The sequence below is a fragment of the Echinococcus granulosus genome (assembly GCF_000524195.1).
Source record: "Echinococcus granulosus chromosome Unknown EG_S00012, whole genome shotgun sequence".
Taxonomy (NCBI): Eukaryota; Metazoa; Platyhelminthes; class Cestoda; order Cyclophyllidea; family Taeniidae; genus Echinococcus; species Echinococcus granulosus.
The window spans coordinates 1,408,600-1,420,686 of NW_020170392.1; the positions used below are offsets into that span (position 1 = coordinate 1,408,600).

General features: G+C 37.9%; 1 protein-coding gene across 1 annotated transcript; it reads left to right on the plus strand. All coding sequences in view use genetic code 11, as the record gives it.

Moving 5' to 3' along the window:
• Nucleotides 1-8: 8 nt before the first annotated feature.
• On the plus strand, nt 9-9,707 carry EGR_02695 (hypothetical protein; the record flags this gene model as incomplete). Its single annotated transcript, XM_024491944.1, has 6 exons — nt 9-125; nt 179-239; nt 1,541-1,708; nt 3,416-3,743; nt 3,819-3,976; nt 9,550-9,707. The coding sequence occupies 6 exons, from the start codon at nt 9-11 to the stop codon at nt 9,705-9,707; spliced, it is 990 nt and encodes a 329-aa protein (XP_024353759.1).
• Between the last annotated feature and the right edge of the window lie 2,380 nt (nt 9,708-12,087).

Below are 12,087 nucleotides of genomic sequence, written 5' to 3' on the forward strand. Positions count from 1 at the left end.
ACTTGATCATGACCAGCCATTCCTCTACATCACCGATCCACGAAACACTCGAGCACAACTCGGAGGCAGTGTTCGACTATCTTGTCGCCTATGTTGGAAAGATGCTTTCGGCAACAACTGGGAAGGTTACACTCCACCGGTTCAGGTACAGTGGATAATCAACGGATTTGGTTATCAGATCGACAGTTTGGAGGATATTTATCAGAGGCGGCTAGTTGTGACGGGCAATCGCTCTGATGGTGAGTGACATAAATACATCAAGAGGCCGTTAGGTGCTTAGAAAATGGAACAAGTACTAGCTGTCTCTCTTCGTCAAGCCCAAAGGATGGAGGCACTAATGTCCCATTAACTCTAAATAAGTATTTTGTGACCTTTATGTTTAGCTCCTACGTCCAGTTAGATAATGGCTTAAATTTTTTATTTAGACCAGGACATTTCACTCCCATGCTCCATTTAGGTGTGCGGTTTTCAACCCTGTTCACTGTGAATCTTAAACATCATTAACACAAATATCAAATTTTACTTATTGTACTTACAAGTAGTCTTCAATTAGCAAAATCGAAATTTGAAAGACTAAATCGCAGTGGTACCAAATCAAAAAGATAGTAGGTGATTTCTTTGAAAAAATAATAATAATTCCCCTCAGGGAAAGGATTTGGCTTGTTATTGTCTCTTTTGAGTGGGGCATTTTTATTATGCTCTTTCTTAGAATAAAACCCCTGACTCTTTTAGTAATCACGGCTAATGCAAATGTTCAGATGCATTATCAAGTAAAAATTTACTATGCGATTGGCTAAAATTGTGTGGAAATGTTGCCGGTTGGAAAAGAACAGAACAATGATCAAATATGTAACAGAAGGATGTGCTGGAATTTTTTGTACTTCCTTCTATTAGGGCGATCTTGTTTTGGGCAAATGGTGCTTTTGAAAGTGAATAGTCAATAGAGTTATTTGTTAATAAGAGACTCAAGGATATGGTTGTTAACAGAGCTCCTAGACTTCCATAAAACTCGCATCTTTAACTCCAGATGTCACCTTTTTACTTATTTATTTATAATAGAATGTTCCTTCGAAAAAGTAGATCACTGAATTTTCACATTTATTCCTTTATAAAATAAACCATAAAACACACCATTCAAAGGCACAAAAAACCTAAGACTACAACAAAGAAAATTCAATGCAGGAAATGATCCAGTTTTAGTAAAATTTGTGGAAAGTCTTCAATAAAAATCTTTTCATGCTTTCCATGCTTCCCACAAACCCTATTTTCACCAAGCATCTGGAAGTGCTGATCGCTAGTGCTTGTTAGTGGAAAATAGCTTCATAATTTTCAAAATAAAGAAGACTAAAGCGCTCATAGCCTTCAACTCTGTAGATACCAGACCTAATAACTTTCCAAAATATCTATTTATTTTGAACGGTTTGTCAGGATTTTAAGCAAGCTATAGCGCACTTTGGTGCGTCTCCATCAAAAGCGGAACCGTAAACTTTCATGTTTGCAAAAATAAATTTAGGAAACTATGACTTACTTATTAACAAAGTTCAACTGGAAGACGAGGGTAATTTTGCCTGCCAAGCGCGAATCATGCATAGCCGGCTGTCAACGTCAGCCGACGCCAGGGAATCCGGTTGGAATCGGAGTCATCGCACAACCGGTCAAAGTGTGATGATGATTGTACGCAGCAAGGAAGCCCACCTGACCGTATTCTGTAAGTAAACGTTGTAGATAAACATACTGACGGCTCAGCCACGCCTCTTCATTACAGAATATTGCGTCATAATAAGCAGACATTCGGTATTTTTATATCACGAAAGATTTAGATCATTGCCTTGCATAAGCAGTTGTAAATGAGCCTTGACAAAAAATGAGAGTCCTACTTATATATTTAGCCTTTCTTTTGATCAACAAAACGTGTCATCCATATTAGTCAATGAAGTTGTCAGCTAGCTAAAAAAATCTTACAAATAACCACAAATAGTATCTGAGTGCGGTACCAACAATTTTACATTGATCAGGGTCGCATTGGATCGGGATTATTTCCAATGAGATTTTCAAATGCTCCAATGCTAGTATCATATTTTTGGGGGATTATTTGAACTTTCGATCTGCGTATTGTCAAATGTCATTGAAAAATTCTTACTTTTTAAGAACGGACTTCCGACACATGCCTGATTTCTATAGCTACAGCTACAGCCACTGCTAGGTCCTTTAATCAAAAGGAGAAACTCAACAACTCCAAGAAGAATAATTAAAGGATTTATTGGCAGATGAGGACAAAAAATTACATCCATCCCTCTCTGCCATTGAAACGCGGTGGGTGTAGACTTGGTTGACTGGTTGTTTAGCTTGGAAGCCTATTAAGATGTGAAATGGATTTTCTGGGGTACTTCGTTTATCTTTTTAAGAGCAATCATCCTTCTATGACAGTATTTGTAAACTATTTCTAGATATTGACTAGTTTTTTATTTTTGTGCTAAGCCGACTCCTGACGGAGGTTGTTAGGTAATAAGTCAAACCACCACTGATGAACAAATTGACTAAACATAATTTTCTGCTTTAAACTCTTTTGTGAAGATTAAAAATCAGATATTAGATTTCCCTGCTGTGGACTTAAATAAAAACGACTTGGCTAAGTTCCTTGCAATTTGTTATTTTTTTGCATTGATGGAAGAGAAAAGAACTCTTTGCTGACAATTCAATGGGTTTTCTCCTATCCACCGAAAGCATGCACGCGAGAAAAGTGTCTCGGAGTCAATTTGTGCGGTGCTAACTTGTCATGATTTTATTTTATTGAGATCTTAGCATCCTTCTGTATTGAAGAAGCCTTCTGATTGACTACAGTGCAGCTGAAATTTCCTAGAACTCGTGGATTAACTATTGCTTTGTTGCTTGATCCCTTCTAGTGGCTAATGAACATCCAGAATAGAAGGTCTTCTAACAAGTCCTTTTATTAATGTACTTTTAGACAGTTTTTCCCCGGTTTTGAGCCAAATAGGTTGCATACACTCAATCACGAAGGTGAGAATAAAATACGAAATTTGTTTTTAATTATTAATTGCGAAATTACAAATAAGAAATAGGAGATGTTAGCAATGCAAAAACACGTAAATACAAAAGAAATTATGGTTAATTATTTGAGTATTGATGTGATGTGAACTTTCTGTTCGATGAAGGGACTTAAGTAGTCGATTCTGCAGCACGTAAAATATCGTAAGAAGGATGAATTCGTTTCTCCTTATATTAACAACGACTTATATAAATAATTGACCGTTTTATCGGGAAAGTATTATTTTTGAAATTGCCATGGCGAATCATTGCAATGATCTGTGCTTACACATCAGTCGACTAGAGGGCGAATCTGGATACAAGAACCACTTATTCCACGTTTAGTTTTCCCCTTCTTCGGCTTTTCCAGCACCACTTAAGCGATTTGGTCTTTTCGTTGGCAAGTTCCTAACTCGACCGGAAGTGATGGCAGGGAGTGCAAGTCGACAAGAGCCGAAAATATTCGTGCAAATCGGTAAACCGATCTACCTTACCTGCTTCAGTGATGATTCGCGGCCTCCAGCTTTGTTGGAAATTAATTTCAACGACGAAATTATCGTCCTTTCTTCAAGAAATCGAACAGCTTGCAAGAGGATGGAGGAAAGTCATTGGTGCGTTGGGAATGCGACCAGTTTTCATCATGCTGTGCTCAACTTATTGGTGACGGAATACAGAAAGTATATACACACTATCAAAGGGTTAGTGAGCTTTATAGGTGTAAAGTAAACAGAAATATCAAAGTATTGCATGTATGATTATTCCTTTTGCATTAGGGAATCGGTGCGGCTAATTTTGGAACTTCTGGTAAAGGGTGAATTTACAACACCGCTTAGCGTTAAATGCGAAGTTAAAAACGTCGAAAAATTCACGGAAAGTGGACCTCTGCGGAAGCCCTTCAAGGCAGTAGCCAGTAGTACAATCCATCTCCACGGTAGGAATTCTCCAAACATCATGTTTGCTATATTTTATGTGCCGTTAATAGAGGTTGTTTTTTTTTCTAAAACAAGTAAATTTGAGGAGAATATTATGTTTTAATGGGAATGTATTAACAATTTTTATTTAAAATGCTTGAAAATTAATGGGTTGTTTTTGGCAATTGGTAAAATAAGATAGGCAAGTTGGAAAAGAAGTTCCTCGAAATATGTGGAAGAAACTAGTTCTGTCACAATAATAAGGAAACTCATGTAAAGGATCGCATAGAATTACTGATGAAAGATTCTGAGTTTAGACAACAACCATTTTATGTAAAATGTGGGCAATATCTTAGGTTAATTGGTAGTAGCTGGAGGCCATACACACGTGCACAATGGCAATTCAAGTGCCAAAGTTTAACCCTTAGAGTTTTATGCTTTAGAGGGCAAACAAGCGGTAAATAAACAAAGGATTATGTAGCCCAGATTTCACTAACTCAACAAATAATTCACTCAGTGAGTAACCTAATTTACTTCTATTAACGGTACATGTATTCCTGTTGCACATATTATAGTTAAAACATCATTTAGGAATTAAAGTGACGAATAATTGCGAATCGCGCATAAAATTCTGGAAGGGTGATATTACACTTCTTGATCTTTTTTAATTTATTTAACTTCACTATCAATTGTCTCATTTTCAGTTAAGGAGATCTACATATTTTTTATCCACTTGTCCTTAACAAAACGACTTGAAGTCTTGAGACTGATTAAACCTGAAAAATTATGGGAAAAACTTCTTTGGAAATGATAAAACTTCATTTAGCTCAATTTGCCAAAAAGTCTAGGGGGAGGGGAGAATTGTTTTGAACATGATACTTTCGCTATTTAAGCTGGTAGTAACCTTGTTTTACTCCTTTTAAATCTGCTTGAGTGAAGGAGTAAAGGGTGCGAAAGATAAGGATGTTTGAAGTCGTAAATTTACAAATTACGATACGTCTTTACTCCTTATACATGAGTTGGTTTTTTAAACTTCTTTAATAGCGTTAGGGCCAGGATTTTAATTTCCCTAGAATAGCCGTTTAGAACACACAATTTCCGATCAAATTATTCAACTTGTACGACAGAAACATCCTAAATTGAATTTTGGACTGACACGAACTTTTACAAAATGCGAAGATGTTCATTTTCCTTAAAAATAAATGGGAAAATAGGAAAAACAGGTTAACTTTAATGTACATGGTTTCTGTTTGTTATTCATCATCGAATGGAGTGAAGTTTTTTAAGAGCACAAAACAGTCTGCGAAACCTGTTAGCCTGTTTTCGTAAACACTCCTGTCAATTCACTTCATGGGCATGTTATTTATTACGCCTTTTGAGTGGAGTGTGCACGGATTCGCATTTACTTTACAGTACTGTTTGGTCACCATAGACATCTGCAATATGAGCATTCATCGTTTGTCCGTGTGGAATGACTCAAATCCAAGGGAGAGCGTCAAATTTCGTTGTGAAGGGTTCGTCTCTCTTCTAGCCGGACAAAATGTGACTCTAAGGTAAGAAAAAAAATGCTACTTCTTAGAGAAGTTTAGGTACATTCCAGCTTTGATGGAATATAAGGATATGGTACGTAATACCTTCATTTGGCTAAGGTTGTAGTGTTTTTCTTTAACAAAAAAGAAACGACTATAAGCATTTATTTTCGCGAAGAATCGTAACCCTAAATTGATCTTGCAGATGACAGGTTGACGCAGGAAAACAACAAATGGAGCTTCTTTTTTCTCTTAGAATTTTAACACAAGTGATTTGTTTAAAATAAGCGCTTCCAGCAATTAGGTACTAATAGAAATCGGAATATTACCATGATCCAGTATTGTGATTACGGTAAAATAAGCTATCAGGAATCAGGTCAAGTCGAATCGCCAAGTGATTTTGAGGCATCCTCCATTGCAATACATCTTGTAGAATTATTGCTAATGTGTTGCACAACTTGCTGCTTCACTTGATGACTGTTTAGGGGTATTAAGATGCGCACTCCATAAGATATCCGATGCTTTTTGTCTTTTAGATGGAGTCTCAACAGACAGAAAGTGGCAGAGATGTATCATTTGAAAATGCAAAAAACCGGAAACATGGGAAGATTTAGCGCGGATTTTGAGGCACAGCACTCAAAACTGCCCCTGAAATTTACTCTTCGGTGCTCAGTAAAGTCACAGATATTGGTGTCACCCTCGAATATCCACGTAATTTCCAGACACAGGAAAATCAAGGTTACTATCAATAGTGAGTTTGAAATAACCGGAGTTGCTTGGTAATAAGTGGTTTTCTGGAAAAAAATATTCATACCCTACGGTTAGTAAAAAAAATTCTGCGCATTCTTTAATCGACGTTAGCCATGGAAATAGACATCAGCAAGTCTTAACTGCCTGCAACACAGTTGTAGCACCAGGTCCTGAGGATTGAAGGCACTGTAGCACTAATGACAGGATGCGGGTGATAAACTTTGTATTTTCTTCCAAATATTTGTTTCCAGGTTAATCTCGACCCAAAAGCAAACGATCATGTAGCCTGTTGAATGATTTTGAATCTCAAATTTATTTCACTGGCATCTAATTACATCTAGTACCTCCCTTGAACAAAGCATATTTAATTGGGGTGCAATCCTTCAAATTCAAATAAGTTATTTGCATTAAAAAGGACAGGAATAATTTTACTTAAGTATTTGTTTTCGTAGATTGTCTCACAGTTGTTGAGCATCTTGGTAAAGGCAATAATGCTTTTACTAATTATTTCATGACCAAGAGCTGCCTAGTTTAACGAATAACTGACTGAAAAAAAGTATTCTAAAAGAGTATCATGCATATTTTTTGCGGATGTAGAAAGTTTTCACACATCGCACTTTATTGCAATCATGCAAACTCCAGTGATAACATAAGTGAGAGTACATTAGTATTTCCAGATTTTCATTTGTTATCTGATTCGTTGAGTAAATGCTTTGTGGAGTTTACTCCGTTTCAGTCATTGACATTCAACTACCTTTTCCTAATATGAGTTTATTTTATTTTGCAGAGGAATTTTCCCCTCAAAGTAATCGACATTTCATTCTAACATTGGAAAAGGCTCGTAATTCTTCAAAGCTATTTCATATAAAGGAATATTTTGAAGTTCAAGACGAAGCCCATCCAAATGAATCGCATGCAACATCAGTTCCTCAAAATGTTATAAAAGAAAGTGATTTGGGGCTAGAATTCAACGTAAGATAATTCTTCTCTTAACACTTTACGTTTAAAAACCTTTCTGGTTTTCTGAATTTTATCCAAAGTAAAGACAAATTAACTGTCCTTCATGTTGATACATTCCATTTTCTACGTTAAGAATATTTCATATCAAAGGACAATGATACGTTATTCATCTTTTTTCGAAAACGTATAAATAATAAAACAAAAAAGTAGCCATTTATAAATTCAATATGGAGTTTTCTTTTTCTAGAAGGCAAATGCATTACTCATAAAAACAACCCCAGGTGTCTCCTCACAAATGTACTATCAGTCTTTTCTTTACATAAAAACAACACAATTATGCAGATAACTGAGAGACCATCAGCCCACGAATTAAGTATACAATTTAAGGGATAGTTTACTTTTTCTCTTTCAACAAACTTCCTTAAGGCACTTGCTCCAAGTAATAGCTCCGGGCCTACTTTCTCACTTATTTGACTGCCTAATCACAAGTGTCAAGATGTGACGAAGCGATGATCTCCTATGCGATGCCTCATTCTCGCTTTGTCACCGAACATCATGAAGACCTCAAAGTCGGCCAAGTACCGACAGTCAATGCAATTTTGCCAGTCTGCACGGATTTGGCTACCCGGTGCCAATGTTTTTCATCCATTTGATCCGGCATTCAGGCTATGCAATTCAAATGGGTTTTACTTTGGGCTAGGCTAGCCTAATACCGCCATAGGTGGAAAGAGGGTGAAAATATGCTTAGTACCGAAGCAAAGGTGACGTAAGAGAACATGGTCAAAAGTGAAAAAAAAAGGACAAATTGACACCATCATAGAGCTTGAAGCCCGAAAAACTAACAGCATCAATAAAACACCCTTAGAAAACCGACATTTACCTTAATGAGGAAAAATAAAGGCTTGTTTTGGGGAGAGAACTCAAGGGAAGTAAAGTGTTAGACTTCTTTATAATTTTTAAAGCATACGATTTGTTTTTGAAAATTCATTTGATGTCTTATTCAGCCGTAGGGAGAGCTAAAAATTCTCTACAAAAGACTTCTCGCATCTTAGTCTAATGAGAGATCCGAAATTTCCGCCTCAGCACTCTAAGTCTTTCCTGCGGATGAAAAACTCATAGGACTTGTGCAGAAAATGTGTAACCGACGTATAGAAGGGCTGAGAGGCTACTTTCATGGGCTGGAGGCCATCCCTTTACAGGTGGAAGCACAAGGGGTCGAACTTTAAGTGCCCTCGAAACAAAAACGAAGAGTTGAATTAGTAATCAAAGTATTACGTTATTTACGTTGTTAAATTTTGCTAAAAACGAGTGTCCTTACCCGGATAAACTTTTTTGCTAGAAATTGAGTCATTGGTTTAACTAACCCATGCTCAGCGTCACCTTACTACTTCTCAATGGAAACGTTCTTTGATGCGTTATAAATATTTCCACGAACGTCAACCATTTGCATTTGTCAAGGATGGAAAGTATTAAATGGAAGGATAAATGAGGATACGAAATCGGTTTGATAGCTAGGTGAAAATAATGAAATGGTGAATGGTGATAAAAGAGTGGCTGGATAGAGTGCTGTTGAATACGCCTCATTCCATCTCCACCTTTTTATTTTGATGCGCAATTTATCGCTTTCAAGAGCTTACTTAACCGCTTCATCCAGTGCGGGAGTGTGAACGCGTCAAACACCCTATCCGACTGGCAAGCTGGCGTTTTTGGGGAAAACGGCAAGACGATTTGGTGTAAAATGGGCGCATGGCAAAAGTTTACTCTGCCGTGGACGGCGCTTATGCGAATTACACCGATTTCCAGTGAGCGCAAAGCCTTTTTGTATTCTCGGAGCCAAGGTGAACCGCAGAATGTGAACAGCTCTGGTTTCTATTCTTCACAACCCAGTGAAATATTTTTGCTTCAATGTCACATTAAGGGCCTGCTGGAGACAAGCACCTTTTTCATTTTCAATCAAGGTTTGTCTCCCTCAGTTTTTCACCCTTCCGCAACCAAAATTTTGAGACTGTTTGGAAAAAGAGAGTAATGAGCCTTGTATTTTTTAGGCGCCAATTAATCCAGTAGATTGCATTACACAGGCTAGTCCTAATCTTTTATTTTTGATCAATTGGAAACAAGTAGTGATTCACAAAGAATTAAACCTTAGTTCTTAATCATGACAGGCTTGTCAACGTTTGATAAATTCCGAGTTAAAATGAAAAATATTATCGTGCGCTAGCGTATGGAGATTCGTGGAGTCGCTAAAAGAATAAGCAAAGGTGAATTTTCACATTTGCCTTTTTTTCCCGCTGCAGAATCTAATTTTGCCAATGGCTAAAGCAAGAGGATCACAATTTGTGGATACTGGGTTAAAGAGCCTCACCTTGCTGATCGTTCCACTTACAATCTTTGGCTTAGTGGTACTGGCAGTGTTTCTCAAAAGGTGGAACAAGGACCCATCAGACAACGTGGAATTCCTACCATTCCAACTTCAAACCATGATCGGCAGCAACGCGAACAATCCAAATTCTAAGGAGAGTAATGGTGTGTGTGCTTTCAGGCTTAATCGCCTTACAGAGCGTTGAGCCGCATAAAGATGTGATTGTATAGAGAAGAGGAGAAAGTAATGGTAAATAGATGTTTTATTTGTCCTTTCAGATACAATAAGAGCCACGACACAAAAGAACGGCTCTGCATTAAGATTGCTTCCTACAATTGAAATCAGACCCGAATTTGGGGTGAGTTGTGCACACTTATTTGATACTTGCAGTCAAAAATATACATATCTAGGTTGCAGGGAAAAGAGTCTGCTTTATTGTATTAGCTTTTCTACAATGATCGAGGAAAATGCGGGGCTTAAAATGCCTTGCCTAAAGCATAGCATATTTACAAGCGGTTCAAATTTGCAGCGCTGTTTTCGCAACAATCGAATACTCCTTGAATGAATTAGGACAATAGCTTGAATTCCTACGTAAAGGCTAAATCGTAATGAAACATGCCATCTTTCTCACCATCTAGCCAAAACCATCAGGACTACTCCAACTTGAATTGACTCACCTGGCAGTTACTACTCGAAGTCATCCGCCTGAATAAATAGTTTACCTCAGGATGGATTGAGTCTTCCGTAAATGCGGCAGGTGAGGAGTTGAATACGCTAAGGAAACGGATCTCTATTCAATTTTTAAAGATACACGTCTGTGAAGAAAATCATCAATGTGTACATTAACTCTGCCAGTACCTTTGTATTTGAGTTGGAATTTCGATGGCGAATGCAAATCTCTTTTCGCTGGTAGTCCATGCCAGAGTAGTGATAATTTTTCCGAGAAATGTGTAAGTTGAAACATCTCCAAATCTGCCACTGCACAACGAATTTTAAGCGGCACTCACAACAATTGATAAGGTGGCAAGATAAATTCACACAGCTTTAACGATGAAAATTGAAAACTTTTTTCGAATATTGAATTCATTGAAAGAATCGCCATCCCAACCTATCACTCGTTCTCAACGAGACGAAAACTTGCGGACACTCTGCCTCTGAAGACAAAAAGCCTTGTCCTGACAACCTTTGTTCCTGTCTCACTTTTAGTTTGCAGTTGTCTATTCTATTCCTTATATGAATGCCTGATGCTAATATCAAGGTAAGGTGACATCATCTGGAGAAGCATCATCGGAAGAGAAAGGAACCTCCCCCTCCCACCCACCCTTATTTGCAGATATTCTTTAGCTGCCTTGTAAGAATGGGACTTTCCTCTGGCAAAGAAACCAATTTTGTCTGTTTCTAGAGAGGTCTGTCTTGCGCACCTCCAAGGAGTAGAGAGTAGATGAAATTCAGCTGTACTTGTTGTTTGACCTTCACAGCGAATAAATGCGTCTGCGGTTTACTGCAGACACTACCTTAGAAATGTGAGACGGGTATTAAGGAGTGGTGCGTTGTTTGGAGGCAACCGAACATACGTTGGATCGTTTGAGGAAAGTTGGATTAAAAGGACAACTTCTCATCACAAGCCAATCAGCGAATCGCCTCGCAATGGTGCGTGTAAAGGATAACTTGACGGTCTTTGAAGATTACTGTCATTTGTTAATGAATAGCGTATGGGTGAGATGGATTTGATTAGTAGCTTTTGTTGAAGTGCTCGCAAATTGTTTTTCATCCACAGCCTTGAACCTTCGTAAATCCTATTTTTGACACGTTAAATTCAAGTTTTTATAAGCATTGATGATGCACAATTCGCTGTGATCAAGAATCAAGGTCCTTTCGGAACGTGAACTATTACCGGAAACAAATCTTACGAAGTATTTTCGGGCGGCAAGCTTTGCTACCCCGCTTTCTCAAATGTCATGCAACAAATTTGACGAGAAGCTAGATTCCGCGGCTAGTTCATAAAGCAGACTAACTTGACCTGCATCCTTCGGGTTCAAATGAAACTTCATGGTTGAGGACTAAAAGTAGAAGAAAAGTAGTACGAACTGATGCAAGCGCATGCCTCACAATGAGTGTGAGCAATCAAATGGATTTCCCAAGTCCCCACAAGTTAAAAATAAGCCGTTGTGAACATTTCAGACCCTCTTGGGGATCTAAAAATTAAATGAAACGAGACAAAACGATTACTGCTACTTAAAGGAGGTGAGTAGGAACGTCTTGAGGCTTGCATACGTAAACAACTCCAGTAAACAATATGACCATATTCCCCAAGTTCCAGCCGAAATATCATCGATACCGAAAAGAAATTTGCGGGGTGCTCGGAAGACTTATTCTCTAACATAGCGATACAGTGGCTGTCTTGAGCAGCCCGTAGATTGCTAATTAGCAGCACCCCAGTTCCCGGTTGTTACCATACTTCGGTGAGACCTTTAAATGCTTAAAAACTACCCACATTATGCTAAATAGGATTTGGAAAGATCTTAATCAGCGC